Source organism: Jaculus jaculus, assembly GCF_020740685.1.
Source record: "Jaculus jaculus isolate mJacJac1 chromosome Y unlocalized genomic scaffold, mJacJac1.mat.Y.cur SUPER_Y_unloc_2, whole genome shotgun sequence".
NCBI lineage: Eukaryota > Metazoa > Chordata > Mammalia > Rodentia > Dipodidae > Jaculus > Jaculus jaculus.
In genome coordinates this window covers 201,982-220,482 of record NW_025423387.1, presented here as the reverse complement: position 1 = coordinate 220,482, position 18,501 = coordinate 201,982, and the positions used below count along the sequence as shown (strand labels likewise).

Genomic DNA, 18,501 nt, shown 5'->3' with positions numbered 1-18,501 from the left:
ATTGGTCTATTTATCTGTACAAGTTACATCATAGAGGATGAGTTTCAAAACAAATCCTCATTTAAAATTTTTTTTTTTAATTTTGGGATAGGTTCTTTCTCCAGACCAGGCTGACCCAAAGTTCACTATGTAGTCTCAGGGTGGTCTTGAATGCAGAATGATTCTCCTTCAACTGTCTCCCAAGTGCTGGGATTAAAGTCATGTGCCACCAAGCCTGCACCTGCCTTTTTACTTAAAAAAAAAAAAAAAAAATTTAATTTTGATTTTTTGTTTATTTACTAAGTTGAGAATGACAGAGAGAGAAAGAGGCACAGAGAGAGAGAGGGGCAGAGAAAAAGACAGAGACAGCAGGCGTGCCAGGGCCTCCAGCCACTGCAAACTAATGCGTGTGCTCCTTTGTGTGCATGGCTAACGTGGGTCCTGGGGAATCCAGCCTCAAACCGGGCTCCTTAGGCTTCACAAGCAAGTCCTTAACTGCTAAGCCATCTCTCTAGCCCACACCTACCTTTTTTATTCTTAAGTTTTTCCAGGTATGGTCTATCTGTCTTCCACTCACAGAAATGCTCCTACTTCAGACTTCTGAGTACTGAAACATAAGACATGCACCACCACACCTGGCAAAACTCAACTTTTTAACAAATGCACCTGTTCTCTAAAGTGTTCCATGTGGTTGTTTTAATGTAATTGTATGCCCTCTATAGACTCAGGTACTTTTGATTGAGATCCTTTTTTTCTTTTTTAAATTTTTATTTATTTATTTGAGAGTGACAGACATAGAGAGAAAGACAGATAGAGGGAGAGAGAGAAGGGGCGTGCCAGGGCTTCCAGCCTCTGCAAACGAACTCCAGACGCACGCGCCCCCTTGTGCATCTGGCTAACGTGGGACCTGGGGAACCAAGCCTCGAACTGGGGTCCTTAGGCTTCACAGGCAAGCGCTTAATCGCTAAGCCATCTCTCCAGCCCGATTGAGATCCTTTTTAAGTCTCCAGTAGTCAGATCCCTGCTGGAAAATGTGTGTCACTGTAGATCAGATCTTCAGCCCAGTGTTACTATGTAGGTACACAGCCAATATGAACTCTGGCTGTTCATGCTTATTGAAACTGGTTTATCAACAACTCTGTATGGATGCTAAAGTGGGCTAGCTTCTGTCTTGACAGAATTTCCTGTAATCTGTAAGCTTAACATAGATACTTTCCTTCCATAAGGTAATTCTGGTAGGACTTTGGCCCAGCAATGTCAATGTCACTGCAACACACCAGTTTAGGAAGAATTTCTTGGGTTTTTAATAAAATAAAAAAACAAAAAAATCAACAAACAAATGTCCTTTAAAAATTTTTATTTGAGAAAGGGAGAGACATACACACATATAGACAATGGAGAGAAAGAGAGACAGGCAGAGCAAAAGAGAGAGAGAAGAGGGGAGGAGAGAATAGGTGCACCAGGAACTACAATCAAACTCCAGAAGCATGCACCTCCGTAAATGTATGTGCAATATTGCATTCTTGTGTCACTGTGCATCTGGCTTACATGGGACAGGGAGAGTTGAACATGAGTTCTTAGGCGATACAGGCAAACACCTAAAACACTAAGCCATTTCTCCAGCTTAGCCTTTTCTTTTTTAATGCTTCTTATTACAGGTTATTCCACTGAAGTAAAACTAGTAACTTCAGAAGTGCACTTAGCAGATACTTGCACTTTACTATTTCAGGACTTACAGCACTTAGTTTCAGAGACAACAAAGTAGTAGGTTTAAATCCTGGATAGGGAAAACGGAAGTCTAGGAGATCTGGGAACTCAAAGCAGCCTTTCTAATTCTCCTGTTACTATGCTTTGTTACCTCCAAATATACAATGTTAGGAATGGTGGAAAGAAGAGCTCTTTCTTATCCAATGTCCTTGAAGATTTAAAGGTAGATGAAAAGGATGTTTTCCCCTACTCTAGAGGCTCTAGTACTTGTTTCTCCCCATAGAATCATAAAACACTTCACTTTCCTATAGATTTCATGCTATGATTCATCCTCAAGAGTATGAATATTTTCAATTCTAAGAATATAAAAATGCTAATATTTTACTGCAGCAACATTAAGCCTCAACACAACCTGTGTGAGGGGTAAGTTTACATAAAATATTTGCCCCTGCCCTGTCCATATTCAAGAATACAGAGAAGAAGAAAAAAGAAAAAAGAGAAACTAATTTCCCTGATTAAAAATTCTCAACAATATTCACAAATAGAACACATTAAAAAGATCAAACATAACTAATTCACTTTCATCCAGTCCAATATATGCAAAACAGTAAATGCAATTCAGCACATGAGAAAAATAAAGGACAAAATTTTATGGTCATCTTGATACATCCCAAAGAGGCATTCAACAAAGTTCAACATGCTTTCATAATGAAAGTCCTAGAAAAAAATAGGATAGGCAATACATCCAAAAAATAAAATATTTACATGGCAAGTCTATTGTCAACATGTTAAGTGGAGAAAAATGAAAATATTTCTTTCAAAGTTTGAGATAGAGGGCTTATGAAGGTTGATCAGTGGTTACAAGTACTCATTTGAAAAGCCTCGTGGCTCAAGTTCAATTCCCAAGCAATCTAAGTAAGTGGGATGCAACAAATCATGTAAGTGTCTGCTATTCATGTGCAATAAGAGGCCCTGATATACCCACAGCAATACACAATGCAAATGAGTATACATTTAGAAGTTTTAAATATAACAAAAATTATTCAGTATATAATCTGAATTTTTAGTTAAGAGTGAAAACAACAAGAGAAAACTATAGCATAGATAAATGTAGAAAAGTAAGTTGTAAAACTACTACTATTCACAGAAGACATGAATAAATATTTAACAAACAAGATACAAAAGTCAGTACTCAGAAGTCAATTGCTTCATAAATTATATTAGTGAATTTGCTGGAAAAAAATTACATGTCATTCACAATAAGCCCCAGTAAGCTTTTTTAAAACCTTGAAATAAATCTCACCAAAGATATGAAAGTCCTCTCTACAAGAGACTTTAAGATATTGAAAAACAAAATAAAATAATACATAACATAGATAGTTTTCCTACAACTCAATTGGCAGAAGTACTATTCTGAAAAACGGCTACATTGCCAAAGTTAATTACAAATTCAAAGACATTAATATCAAAATTATAATGATATTTTCTTAGTGTTAGCAAAAACAATCCAACACTTCATGTAGAATAACATAAGTCCATGTACATAGCCAAAGCAATCTTAAGCAGAAAGAATACTATTGAAAGTATCATAATCCTTAATCTTAAATCATACTATAGAACCATTAAAACAAAGACAGCATACTAATGACACAAAACAGACACTTCAATTAATGGAATATATAGAGCCAAACCAAGAAAAAAATACATACAGCTATGACCACCTGATTTGTGACAAAGAAATGAAAAACACTCCAGAAAAAAAAAAAAAAAAAGAGTCTATATTCATGAAAATAAATGAATGCTGACAAGGATGTTTGGAAAGGGGAACTTGTAAATCACTGTTGGTGGGGATGTAACTCAGTGCAGCCACTATGAAAATCCAAGTGGAAGCTGGATGTGGTGACTCATGCCTTTAATCCTAGGATTTGGGAGGCAGAGGTAGGAATACTGTCTTGAATTCAGGCCAGTCTAAGTATAATGGTGAATTCCAGGCCACCGTGGGCTAGACCAAGACTATACCTCAAAAAAAAAAAAAAAAATGTTATGGATGTGTGATATTCTGAACTCATTTTTCCCTGCCATGATAAAACTTCCCCTTTCACATTGTAAGCTCACTGTTTTGTTGCTGCTACAAGACTATAGCTGTTACAGCAGACTATTAACAGATTTGTGGAAACTAAACCTGATAGTCTTGGAAATAATTAGGTTTATTGGAAATGAAACAATGTAAAAATACATTTTAATAAGGATTTTATAGGAATATATGCATTTGGAAAAGATAGGAGTTCACGAAAGTAGGCCCCAAAGTTAACATGTGGAAAGCAAAGACTAAAGTAGATATGTCATATAGAAAACTTTTTAAAAAACAAAAAATTGAAGCTTTGTTTTTTCAACATATATGCAAAATTGACACTAACTAATCATAAAGGAAATAGGCTACTTAGGTAACTAAACTAGAAGTGAGAGAACACATTACAATAAAAATTCAGAAATTAAAAGGATCAATGGGAGTATGATAAACAGCAATAGGCAAAGTGAATAAACAAGAAGAAATGAGCAGGGCTGGAGATATGGCTTAATGCTTAACGCACTTGCCTGTGAAGTCTAAGGATGCAGATTTGATTCCCCAGTATCCAAGTAATGCCTGAGGCACAAAATGTCACATACATCTGGGGCTTCTTTTCATTGGCTAGAGGCCCTGGCATGCCTAAGACACATTCTTCTACCAAATTATAATCATGAAATAACATAAACCCTAAATAAACCATTGGACACTGAGAAAACTAAATTAATACTTAAAACTAGAATAAATATGAATTTGGGGAAAGGAGAGTCTTTAGGAAAATAGTATAGGGATACTGAAACAGTTAATGAAAAAAATTTATGAAACTGTGCCATTATTTCAGATTATACAAAATAAACTAAAATTTTTCTGAAGACTTAAGAATATGAAATGTGTAAAAGCCTCCAAGAAAAAGCTTCTTGCCATAGGTCTGGGCAATGATTTTATGTTCAGACAGAAATCAAAGACAGCTAACAAAAGCAAACATATCAAACATCTGTATCAAAAGAAACAATAATAAAAATAAACTTAGAATGGGAAACAGCATTTCAAGCTAGGAAATAGATAGTGCCAGAAATATACAAGGAGTTAATGATGCCAAATAATCATATAGTATGATTTACATGTATGTAAAAGATTGTGGGGTGAGTTTGTAATACCAGTATTGGATGGTGAATCAGAAGGAAGAGGCTGAGTCCAGCTGGGAATTTAAGGGACATGTTGAGTACCTGATGAAGAAGTAAAAGCAAAGGAACCAACAAAAGCCTAGAAAGCATTTGTAAAGACATTTCTTAAAAAGATATATATATGGGCAATATGCATATGAGCTATTCTTAGGAAACTGCAAAGCACGGACACAGATAGTCATTACCCCACACTTTTTTTTTGTTTGTTTGTTTTACCATGTTCTGTCAGAGAGACAAAAGATAGGAAACAGGAGAATACCTGAGAAAACTTACATACTTCTGATGAGAATCTATGTTGGCATGGTCATTAAGAAAATAGTATAGGTATCATATGATATAGCAGTCTCACCATTAGGTATATATCCCATGAAAATGAAATTTATATTCCAAAGAGATACTTTACCTCATCTTATTCACAAAAGAGCAAAAGAGCCCATGTATCTCCCAGGATGTGAACAGGAAAAGAAGATAAGGTATAAACATGCAGTGGAATACTACTCATTTTTTAAAAATTCTTCCTTCAGTGCTAACACAAATAAATGTGAAATTTACTATGCAAATTGATAAATAAAATGCAGAAAGACACACTGATGGCCTCATATATAAGTGGATCTAAAAATCTCAAAATTGTAGAATAATGATATGTAATGCTGGTTACCAAAGTTAGGGTAAAGGTGATTTGAAAAGATGTTGAGTAGGAGTGCAAAGTTTCAGTTCTAGAAGATTGTTTGGGGGATGTAATGTATAATTATGGTAATAACTACTACATTATGTAGTCAATAGTTATTAACTTTGATATTTTCACTGGTTCTGCTTAGTTCATACAAATGGTTAATTATAATTTTATATGAAATAACAGGTATGTAAATTCCTTTCATGGCATTATTTCTAAGGCATAAATATATCAACCTCAAGTTGTATGCTTTAAACATACAATTTTATTTGCTAACTGTATCTCAACAGAATTGGGAAAAAATAATGCTAGCTATAATCATTTTAAAAGCAAATAAGTTATTCCAGTAAATCAGCTTTATCAGAGAGTAAATGTGAATTTATAAATTTACTTGAATGTAATATTCATACCCTTATGCTTCATATTCCTATAAAACCATATGTGATTATTTAGAAAATATTCTTAAAATATGTATACTCTTATGGACTTTTTGACCAACATCTGTTGAAATGTTTTTGACAAGAAAATATTAGCTAATACTCTCCCTCAAGAAAATTAGACTTACTTAATCATTTCAAAAAGTTTTGGATCAGAGACTTTGATATTTCGTGCCATATTCCAGGAAAGATGAACCATGGGTACTACTGATTTCACACTTTGCAATTTATTCCACTCATACCGTTCAACTGCCAATTTATACTGACAGGCTAGGAAAATAATAAAAAGGCAATAGTTATATAAAAAGTAATGAATATGTACAAGTAATGAGAACAATGACTTTTAGAATTCAAAAATTCAGCACCAATTTATAAAACCTCTAAACACTACTAGAGAATTTATGATAATGTTAGCTTAAAAAAGTTGCATCATGTAAATAGCTACATAGTATGTGAACCATTATGCCTGGCTGTTTTCATATTTTTTGTTAGTTAGTCATTTCTTGAATTTTTCGTCCACATTAAGGAGGTTGATACAATTGGTCCCAAGAGTTTAAAAAGAAACTCATTCAAGGTCACACTTAACAATGTACAGCAAAACTCCAATCTAGGTCTTTCTTGTTCTGAAGAATAAATTCTTTACTTTAATATACTAAATAGGTTGACATACGAGGGTTGGCCATCTGCTATATAAAATAAAATAAAAGTTTCAAAAAGTAACAGCCAAAGATTTACTTTTGTATGAATAACTGAGAACATAGAAACAGCATTCTACATACCAAAAGCTAAATTCCATGTTTATAAAAATATATTTATTATTTTCTAAAATTTGTTATAAGGTTTCTAGGTTGGGGACTGAACTATTGAGTTATTTTTTTGTAGAAATGCAATACCTGATATTTTAGAATGTATAATCTACTGGTGTTTTTTTTTTAAATACCTGTAAGTGGACCAACATTCCACGCAATGTTATTGCACCACCCAACAGCCTGAACCCAATGCACAGTGCCTGAATTTATCCAGACCAAATCTCCAGGTCGCTGAATAAACCTATACACTGGAACATTAGCTTCATAAAGATCTTCAAGGTTGGGCCACCAAGAACTTATTAGGAAATTCAAATTATTTCTGAGGAAAAAAGAGTAAAAAGAACACAGTCAAATTTTTTTGTTTGTTTTTCAGTTGAATGGGCAGATGGGTATATGTGTGCTGTAATATATGTGTAATTGTCTGACGAGAACATGTTCAACCATCTTGCTTAAGACAGGGTGCCTATTATTTATTTATTTACTTATTTACATGTTTTTTTACTAGGACAGATTCTATCATTGACTCTGGAACTCAGGAAACATCACAGAACACAACACTAAAAGAATGTAAGAGGAGGAGGATAGAAAGGTGTGCTATAGAACTCTGGCATCAAGACATAACACACTGGTTTGGATGAATAACACCAGATGTGGCTACCTGCATAAGACTTTCATTTGATTTAGTCAGTTATATATCTGTCTCTTATAGATAGGGGATGGCACTTTCATTCCTACTGGTTATGATACTGATCTGAGAAAACACTTTACATGCCAAAGTAAAAATTGTGAGAAAAAGTTTATCCTTTTATTTATGACAGAAAGACTGAAAAAGACAGAGAGAACTGGTGCTGCAGTGCTTCCAACCATTATAATTGAACTCCAAACAAGTGTGGCACCTTGTACACTTGCATGACTTTGTGTATCTGACATCTGGAAAGTGGAAACTGGGTCTTCAGACTTTGCAGGCCAGCACCTTACCCACTGAGCTATCTCTCTAGCCCTATCCTTTGTTTTGATTAAAAAAAAAAGTACCCTTTATTAAAACACATTTCTTGAATCTCTTCTAAATGTTTAAAAAATGTATTTTATTTTTGGGCTGGAGAGATGGCTTAGCGGTTAAGCGCTTGCCTGTGAAGCCTAAGGACCCCGGTTCGAGGCTCGGTTCCCCAGGTCCCGTTAGCCAGATGCACAAGGGGGCGCATGCGTCTGGAGTTCGTTTGCAGAGGCTGGAAGCCCTGGTGCGCCCATTCTCTCTCCCTCTATCTGTCTTTCTCTCTGTGTTTGTCACTCTCAAATAGATAAATTAAAAAAAATTTTTTTAATATATTTTATTTTTGAGGCTATAAAGATAATGCACTAGATATTTAACTTAACTAGGATCAGATCAGAATGTTAAGTTTCTGAATAGATAGGTAATATTTCACCAGATATGAATGTTAATGCAATGTAAACTATATTGCAACAGCAGGCATTGCACAGCATCCTACAAATAAGAACAACTGCTATGTGTCATGCAGAGACAAACACAGTAAAATTGAACATCAAATTAATGGTTTTGGAACATAATTCAGTCCTTGCATGGTGTATGGAAACTCTTAGGTTTAATCTCTAGTAACAGAAGGAAAAAGGGAGAGCAGGAGAGGGGTTTTACTTTGTATAATATAAAAATAGAGTTCATGATTATATAAAATACCAAGAACTTTGTTCAATGTTTTTGTTATATATTGTAAGTACAGAATGATAACAAATATAATCTAGGATTTTCCACTAATATTACAAATACTGAAAAACTTTTATTACATACTGATCAATTAGGATGAATTAAAAATTTACCTACGTTAAAATGCTGTAAGGATATTTAGTTTAGGTTTCATGCTATTTGTAAAAACAATTACAAAAAGCATATTTTTAAAACAACAAAATTCACTCAACTTGTTATATTCACATAAAAAAATCATGCTCTGATCTTTCATTCATATCTATTCATGATTTTATACAACGGTTGAATGCCATTTTTAATGTTAAGTATTACATACAAAAGAAGATTTAAGATCAAATTCTTTAAAATATTTACAAAAATACAAGTAAAAGCTGACAATTGCATTAAAAAGCCCCTATTATACTCTTCCTTTAAGAACTATTTTTAGCATATGTTAAAAAGAGGTTTGATATTTGGACTTATATATGAAGCTTAACAACCCAGTTTGATTCCCAAGTCCCACATAAGCCTCATGTATAACATGTGTCTGGAGTTCACTTGCAATGGATAAAGGCCTTGGCATACCCATTCTCTCTATCCGCCTCTTTCACTCTCTCACAAATAAATAACTAAATATAATAAATAAGTTTACTTCTGCAACCTACTTTTCACAGAAGTCATTCAGAACACCCCAGTAATCTTCAGGTACAACAAACCATTCACAATCACCTGGACCAATATTTATGTTAACAGAGCAGAAATTATTATTTTCTTGGTGACCTGAAAAGCAAAGGGAGGTGAGTCATAATCACACTACAATTTAAAAATGTAATGACAGGGGCTACAGGAATGGCTTAGTGGTTTAGGCAGTTGCCTAAACGGCCAAAGGACACAGGTTCGATTCCTCAGGACCTACATAACCCAGAGGCACAAGGCGGCACATGCATCTGAAATTTGTTTGCAATGGCTGGAGACCCTGGCATGCCCATTCTCTTTGGCTCTTTCACAAATATATAAATGAAAAAAAAATTTTAATTAATGACAATGAAAAATACTTTAGAGTCACATAAAATTAACTACTGAAATTTACACTTCTTGAAACTAACTTCCTGAGCCTCAGATTCCTCAGAAGAGGAAAAATATTATATGTAAGGTTGGTTTTAGTGCAAGCTTATTCCAAGGAATAACAAAAATAACAACAGTGAGTGTGTACTTGTATTTTTAGTTTGACTCAAAGACTCATATTCCACTTGCTCATAGCATGTTATAATTTTAGTGTGAAGATATATTAAGCCACAGAGTGGTTTTGGGGATTAATTAGAAAAAATTAACCCCAAGCTTAACGTAATACATTAATACCAAATATATACATAAATTAGCTATTGCTACTTCTTAAATCATAAACCACTTTTACTTCTTAAATATATCACCAGGAAATTAATGAACTAAAGAGGGTTTTCAAACTATCACATCCATGGATTTTCTGTCTGAAAAATTAAAAAGTAGAACAGACATGGGAATAAAACTTCTAGTATACTAGCCTCAATTTGAATATAGAAACAATTCTTAAGAGTTTGGAGAGATGGATAAGTGGTTAAGGCACTTGCTAGCAGAGCCTAACTACTGAAATTTGATTTGCCAGTGACTACATAGAGCTACATTCACAAAGTGGTGCATGCATCTAGAGTTAGCTTGCAGCAGCTAGAAACCCTTATGTGCCCATCCCTATCTCCCTATTTTGGCTATTTTTCTCTGCTTGCTAATAAATAAATAAGTTTTTTCAAACCAAGTATCAAATTCCACATTGGTGGTACATGCCTCAATCCCAGCATTATCTCAGAAGGCTGAATGATATCAGTCCACTACTGCACATACATACATACATACATACATACATACATTTCTACTGCAAAGTAGTAGTAGTCCTAGTTGAACTGTTTAGCTTACAACACGGGAATGTTACAATCTCTATCTTTAAGAGAAACTTGCTGAATCCTACATTACAAAATTTGAAATGTATTTTTTAAGAATGAAAAAGGAGTAATTAGAAAGCATAGCATCATTTATATTAAGTTCTATCAATAACATTTTGATTTTAGACTGTGTAAGCTAACTTATTTCTGAAATACTGCAGCTCCTTCTAACTGGGATGGAAAAAGCATCAGAAAAACATACAGGTTTGTCACTTATTCAATTATATAGTACCTCTATTTAAAAGCCAGCTATGGTGGCTCAAACCTTTAATCCTGGCACTCAGGGGAGGAAGCAGAGGTAGGAGAATTATAGCCATGAGTTTGACTGAGGCCACCCTGCTATTACATAGTGAATCCCAGGTCAGCCTGGGCTAGAGTGAGTCCTTACCTTCACAAACAAAACAAACAAACCAAAATAATAATAGTAAAGACAAAAACAAAAAGAATTTAGAATATTTTGAAAGAAAAATAGTTATAAGAATCATTACAGACATTTACACAAATTAAAACTTACATCATTTTAGTTTGTTAATTACAAGTGGGAAGAATCTGACTATATATCTAATACAATCACCTGGTGTTCTACTCCCAGGAACTTTCATATACAACTGGACTGTATTCATGCCTAATATTGTATGACCAACATGGCTTAGAAGATTTCCTGCTGATACAACACGCACAAAAGCAGGAAGTTTAGTTAGCTCATGTAACTGCAGCTTCCACCTGCAAGAAATAACAGATTGATAATGAAACCATCTGCAAATAATTAGTGAAAATTAACTTGATTCTGCAAACTAGCAATCTCAGAAAAAGTTAAGTGCATAAATATTTTAACATAATCACAAGTATTTATATTGCTTTCCAGAAAAAAAAATGGGCAAAAACAATAATCACTGGAAAAAGTTCACAATTTTTCCTAATACCCTCTCAAATGAAATAAATTTTAAACTTAATTCTCAGCCTTCATTAATAAGAAGAAAAAAATCTAATTATGAATCAGGAAACATAATTTTAAACTGTCAAAAATTTTACTCAAAATACAAAGGATAGAAAAGTAGATAGCTCCTCAAATTGCCATTCCCCTTGCTTCAGTAAATGAAAATGTATTAGGGCTAACAAACTTACTTTTTCTTATCAGAGAGATCAATGTTGGTCCCAGATTTTATGGTTCTAAAAGGTCCTTTTCTTCTCCTTCCAGAACTTAAAAAAGAGAAATTATTAAGTCCATACATCTTAGACGAAAATGCTCAAAGAATATTATAAATTACTTACTTATCAGAAGACATTGATTCATTATCTGAATAGTCTTTAAGTTGAGTTTTTCTGTCATTTTCTTCCTAGTATTAAAAAAAAAAGCATACACACTTAGTGCACTATTTAGACTAATATTTCCATCAGACAAATTATTGAATATTCACCTACAGGTACAGTAGTTTCTATTTCAAAAACTAATGCTCTGAAGGCATGTTTCATAGAAATTATAACAACATAGTGTTATAAACACTACATAAACATCAGATAAGTGATTATACTCAATGGCCTGTACAACCTTAAAATTACCATTATAAGACTCAGGTATGATATCATTTTATAAGAAAAATACAAAGTCATTGTACTTGCCTTGGGTTCAACTGAGTTTATAAATACCAGCTCCTTGGAGATGGGGACAGACACTGGTCACTCAAAACTCATCAAAACAGAAATTCAGAGGCTGCAGAGAACTCAACACTAAACTGGACTGCTTACATGCCCACCAAGGCTCAGGGAATATTGCAGAAGAATAGACAGAAAGATTCTAAGAGCCACAAGGTGAGTAGGAATATCCTGTGGCACAATTTCTCCACAACAGAGACTGGCTGAGACTGTCATGACCCTTCAGTGAATACCAAAAGCCCTACTGAAGGTGGGCCATCAGCTGAATGGGGACAGGGAAGAAGGGATATAGGAATGAAACATTTTTAAAAAGTTGACTCTAAAAAGTTCTACTGGGCTGGAAAGATGGCTTAGTGGTGAAGGAACTTGACTGAAAAGACAAAGGACCCAAGTTCAATTCCCCAGTACCCATGTAAAGCCAGACGTACAAGATGATGCATATGGAGTTCATTTACAGTGGCCAAAGGCCCTGGTGTGCATGCGCGCTCTCTCTCTTCTCTTGTAAATAGCTATTTTTTAAAATTCTACAGAGACTAAGTTTGTGAAAAATGAATCTTCAAAAACAATATATCTTCATAATAGTGAGATAATTAAATGTTGAATATAAAATCATGTGTTATCTTTTTTGACAAGAGTGACAGTACTGTTAAAAAAGTATAAATGGTTTGTGAAACAAAAAAGAATAAAGCTGGACATCAGCATGTAGTATTAAATATAAAAATTACCAGATAGTCCATAGGTGCCAACTCATATATGATAGCCAGTAAAACTTTTGGTTACAATTTATGGAAAAAAGAAAATCTTCCCATCAAAAGTCATCTCTCCAGATCAATTCACAGCTTTTATTGAGAGTCATAAGAAGTAGAGGGGAAAAAAATGGTGAGGGCTGGAGATACTGTTCAGTAGTTAGGGCAGTGCCCAGGACCCAAAATAAAAACTGTTCTGGCTCCTTGTCTCTTCATTTCTCACTATCTGAAGTTCTCACCACAAGTAAGGTTTTGGCTTTTACACCCTGGCAGCCTCGCTAAACATACAGGGTGGGAAAATATATACATGGGCCCTTAGACCATGAGGATATATATACTTTCTTCAGCCTTTGGTTCTCAGACTAATATTCCCTGCCATTCCCCCTTTTTTGATCCATACTCTACCTCATCTCTCTCATTTCTCAATAAACATGATGATTTAAAATTACAGTTTTCAGTCTTCTTTTACTTCAATTCGTTAAGACAAGCAGTCTAAGCTCAGGTTTGGTGTCTGGCTTGTTATTTCCAAAATATATCCCATTCTCAGACACTCAGAGGATGATTTATTATATATTTTTCAATTTCCAACTGAGGAAAGAATGACATACTGTAATAGTTTGAATGGATGTCCCCCAATAGAAACAGAAGTTTATGAAACTTTGAAATTTAGAACTGCAGCCCCCTGGCTGGAGGAGGTGGCACTGTGGTGTATTCTAAGGTATAGCAGAAAGGTGTGGAGGTGGGTTTGGAATTCCACTCTAAAAATATGTGAAGTGCCTGAGCCTTGCCCGGAATACTTTAGTGTGCTTGCTTATGGTGATGGTGTTGCTTGTGACTTGAAATTAGGCCAGCTTCTGACATTATGGAACTTTCTAGAATCTGTAAGCTTCATGTAAACTCTTATTCCTCCCATAAACTCAGTCTGGTCTAGAGGCTCATCTGAGCAATATGATGCTGACTACTTTGGAATTAGTTCCAAAGGCTGAGAGTTGCTGTGATGAATCTGATCATGTGGGTGGATCCTAGATTCCAATCCCAAATTTTGGTGGTTGAATTTGGACTTTTAGTCTAAAAATATGTAAACAGTCTGAGACTTGCCTAGAATCGCTTAGTGTGCTTGGGAATGGTGTTTCTGTGGCTTATGGCTTTTGCTGCTTCTGCCATTATGGAACTTCCTGGATCAATAAGCTTCAAATACCCTTTTGCACCCATAAACTGTTTGGTCTGGATGTTCATCCTAGCAATACGGGGTTGATTACTATAGGTGACAAACATGTTTTCTAGCTGTGCCCAACAAAGGTACAGCAGAAGATGGCTCAATGTGGCACCTACACCCCATAAGACTGCAAGCCACCTTATGGGAAAGAATAAGATAGCCTGACCCCACAGACAAAAACAATGTTGCTTAATGTTTTGTAGTTTACTTAATGGTTAGAGACATTTGTAACTACATGTGGCATTTTCCAGTTTATTTCTGGCTTCAATGAAAGAGCTGTTGTCTGTATATATAGAGCGACATCTCTTGATTTTTTTATTAAGATGAAAGGGAAATTTAAGTTTTTAAGATTTCAATATTTTTGAGAAGGTGGGGGGGGTGGAGGCGGGAGCGAAGTCTCCCGAGAAGAGACGGTTGCCGTAGCGGAGCCCTGTGGCTGCGTGAGTGTGTATGCGTGTATGTGTTTGAGCCGCCGCCGGAGCCGCGGACGGTTTGCTCATCCCGTTAGTGCTCTCGGCCGAGACTCACGCCGCCGTCATGTCCCGCTACCTGCGTCCTCCCAACACGTCTCTGTTCGTCAGGAACGTGGCGGACGACACCAGGTCTGAAGATTTACGGCGGGAATTTGGTCGTTATGGTCCTATAGTTGATGTGTATGTTCCACTTGATTTCTACACTCGACGTCCAAGAGGATTTGCTTATGTTCAATTTGAGGATGTTCGTGATGCTGAAGATGCTTTACATAATTTGGACAGAAAATGGATTTGTGGGCGTCAAATTGAAATACAGTTCGCACAAGGAGATCGGAAGACACCAAATCAAATGAAAGCCAAGGAAGGAAGGAATGTGTACAGTTCTTCTCGCTATGATGATTATGACAGATACAGACGTTCTAGAAGCCGAAGTTATGAAAGGAGGAGATCAAGGAGTCGTTCTTTTGATTACAACTATAGGAGATCTTATAGTCCTAGAAACAGTAGACCGACTGGAAGACCACGGCGTAGCAGAAGCCATTCCGACAATGATAGATTCAAACACCGAAATCGATCTTTTTCAAGATCTAAATCCAATTCAAGATCACGGTCCAAGTCCCAGCCCAAGAAAGAAATGAAGGCTAAATCACCTTCTAGGTCTGCATCTCACACCAAATCTAGAGGCACCTCTAAAACAGATTCCAAAACACATTATAAGTCTGGCTCAAGATATGAAAAGGAATCAAGGAAAAAAGAACCACCTAGATCTAAATCTCAGTCAAGATCACAGTCTAAGTCTAGGTCAAAATCTAGATCAAGGTCTTGGACTAGTCCTAAGTCCAGTGGCCACTGATAGTATAAACCTAGGCATGTATCATTCATTTACTCATAGTTTGGTATACTTAAATTGTCAGGAATACAATGTTGCAATGATGCGTAAAAAGAAAAAAACACCTGTTAGTTTTCCCTGTACCAGGCAATGGTTATAATTAAAATGATATGCTGTTGAGAAGCCACTCTTAAGAGTCCAGTTTGTTTAATGTTATGGGCAGCTACCAATTTGTGGTGTCTTTGTATATTTTTGTAAAGATTCTCATTTTTTATGCTTGAAGTATTTGGTGAAAAGATGTTGGTTGACCATAATTTGCAACATTGTCTTATTAAAAATAAATTTTCATATCCATATTTGGTAGAACTGTTAACCTAGAAATGTAGCTTGCTAATAAGATAGAATGATACAAGTGATACAAAAGTGAAGTTGCAGCCACATTTCAGCACTGACTCCTCAAACACATTTAGGTTCAGGGTGGACCTTTAAGTCTTGTCAGGATGTCGAGGTCCATGATAATAGATTATTTAAGATGCAGTATGGAATAGTTCCTTTGTTTACCCCACTCTTGGGGAATGATGCCAACTGGGTTAAGTAAAGTAGAATTATCAAGGAGATTGAGGGGCTTTTTTTGTTTTGTTTTTTTACTGAAACATGGAGCCTTTGCTGCTTCCCTCCTTCCCCCCCCCAATTTCTAAGTTTGGGACATAAGAAACATCAGAAACACTCCCCTTAAATTTTGAGCATGTCAATGATGACAAATAATTTTAAGGGGAAAAGATGTTCTTAACTCTAAAATTTAGGGAATATTGTTGGCCATTGTTACTTAGGTTTTGTTGTTGGATTTTTTTTTTTTTTTTACTGCTTTAGAAGCAAATTGTTTGAAAGTAGATTTTGTTTGTGAACATAGTGTAAAAAACTGATCCCTATAGCACTTGGCATGTGCATTTTTATCAAAGTTGGCCTGCCTCTTCATGAGGGAGGCTTGCTCTTTACACCTCAGTTTATTAGCGTGAGGCAAGTTGAAAGAACACTCCCATCCTAGGTGATTCTGTGGTGCCATGACATTTAATGTTGGAAAAATGATTAGTCAGTTTTAAGTAAGAGCCTCATTACTTAGTTTTTGATAATCAGTGTAGAACATGGCTAAAAATAGGAAAAAATACCCTTAAATATTTATTATTTCTAGTATTTCTCTGGAAGATCATTTGGGGGTAAAAAAAATTTGACTTGAAGTGTCCAATCTCATTTCAAAATAAAAAGCTACCATCTTTAATAATCTCAGGCTGCTTGCTTGCAGATATGGGTGAGAAATACTGTGGGGAAACAATTCCTTTTAGAGGCTTACATTTTTCAATTTTGGTTTTAAAATGTAGGCCTTGCCTGTAGAGAACAAAGATGGTTTTTAAATACTGTGTGTGGAATGTGTTTAAAAGGATTGATTCTAGAACCTTTGTATATTTGATAGCATTTCTAACTTTCTTTTCTTTACTGTTTGCAGTTAATGTTCATGTTCTGCTATGCAATCATTTGTATGCACGTTTCTTTAATTTTTTTAGATTTTCCTGGATGTATAGTTTAAACAACAAAAAGTCTATTTAAAACTGTAGCAGTAGTTTGCAGTTCTAGCAAAGAGGAAAGTTGTGGGGTTAAACTTTGTATTTTCTTTCTTATAGAAGCTTCTAAAAAGGTATTTTTATATGTTCTTTTTAACTAATATTGTGTACAACCTTAAAACATCAATGTTTGGATCAAGCCAAGACCCAGTTTATTTTCTGCTTGCTGTAAATTAAGCAAACATGCTATAATAAAAACAAAATGAAGGAAAAAAAAAAAAGATTTCAATATTTCACACTACTTAAAGGATTTTTGGGAATCAAAAAAAAAAAAAATTCTACCAGTTGTGATGGTTCACACCTTCATATAACTAGCAGGATTGGACTGGTTGTGATGTTCCTATCACTTGAAAGGAGGAAGTACCTGTATCAGGACTTCTTGGTCAGCCTGACTTCAAGCAAAAACAATGAAAATCTACTTTAGCTCCTCTCAATAAAATCATTTTCAGGTGTGTTCAATTTATTGATAAGGATTATCTTCAGGAAATTACCATGTTTTGCTCATTTTTATAAGACTATATTTTTAGTGATTTTCAAGTAAGCTGAGTATCATGCCTAACTTTAAGAGTTTTCATCTATTTACATATTCCTAAAGACACAGATTTAATGGCAGAAAATTTCTTTGCTCTGTCATTTCTTCTTTTTCTTGATTATAATTAGTTAAAACAGTAATATGCTTTTTAAGTCATGGCAAGTTGGATTCTGGGAAAAGGTTTGGTTCCCCTTTGATCTCAGACCTCAAGTTTTAAGCCATGTGTCATCCAAACCTTGTAGGGGGGGGGTTCTGTAAAAAAGGCAGGGGGAGTGAGAAAAAAGCATAAAAAGCATTTAACTTTGGTTCTCTTTAGAGCTCCACTCTTATGAACATATGAAGTCTCATCTATCAGATATGTTTTAAATAAGACAACCATTGAGCTTGCCAAACTAGAATCAGATGATTAACCCCCATAAGGGCACATAGGCTATCAAGATGGAAGTAAAAGCAGAAACCTCTGCATTTGTGTTTACATTTGCTTTGATAAATATTACATGCCATGATGTAAAATGTATGGTGTATGGGCTGGGGGAGGTCAGAGGCACTAACATGTGGGGGCTGGCTAATATGGCATGGATATCCTAGCTCAGAAACCCCCTTGCGGCAGAAGACACATAGACAGCACTATGTGTCCCCTAGTTTGGAATAACAGAAAACTAGGTTCAGGGGTCCTATAGGCAGGAGATGGGAAGTGCAATTTCTTCTCTCCAAAACTTGGTTCTGGAGGGATGTCCCCCTTCAAGTAAAGGATGAGGGACAGAATAGACTCTTGATCTTCCTCCTCCACTTTCTTTTAAATGAGAAAACATACCTCCAAGATCACCATTATCCTGGTTAAAAAACTCAAACTAAAATGGTTCTCTGATCCAAATTTTTGGTGGGACAGGTATTTTTAAATGGACAAAAA

At 35.3% G+C, this 18,501-nt stretch overlaps 2 protein-coding genes across 3 annotated transcripts in view; one reads left to right on the top strand and one right to left on the bottom strand.

Annotated features, from left to right (window-relative positions):
- LOC123457186 (histone demethylase UTY-like) overlaps positions 1 to 18,501 on the bottom strand; it is a 220,854-nt gene that overhangs the window by 19,407 nt on the left and 182,946 nt on the right. For both annotated transcript variants that reach the window (XM_045141187.1, XM_045141188.1), the window contains 6 exons: positions 11,799 to 11,863; positions 11,652 to 11,726; positions 11,101 to 11,249; positions 9,219 to 9,333; positions 6,986 to 7,173; positions 6,174 to 6,315 (listed from right to left, as the gene is read on the bottom strand). In XM_045141187.1, the coding sequence (XP_044997122.1) occupies positions 6,174 to 6,315; positions 6,986 to 7,173; positions 9,219 to 9,333; positions 11,101 to 11,249; positions 11,652 to 11,726; positions 11,799 to 11,863 (734 nt within the window). The remainder of the gene's footprint in view (positions 1 to 6,173; positions 6,316 to 6,985; positions 7,174 to 9,218; positions 9,334 to 11,100; positions 11,250 to 11,651; positions 11,727 to 11,798; positions 11,864 to 18,501) is intronic.
- On the top strand, positions 14,607 to 15,630 carry LOC101598941 (serine/arginine-rich splicing factor 10-like). Its single transcript, XM_045141189.1, has one exon. It carries the CDS (start codon positions 14,679 to 14,681, stop codon positions 15,465 to 15,467), a length of 789 nt encoding a protein of 262 aa, XP_044997124.1. The 5' UTR covers positions 14,607 to 14,678; the 3' UTR covers positions 15,468 to 15,630.

What these genes read in the sequence shown, in the direction of transcription:
- LOC101598941 (XM_045141189.1), top strand. Translation starts at nt 14,679, where the DNA reads ATGTCCCGCTACCTGCGTCCTCCCAACACGTCTCTGTTCGTCAGGAAC.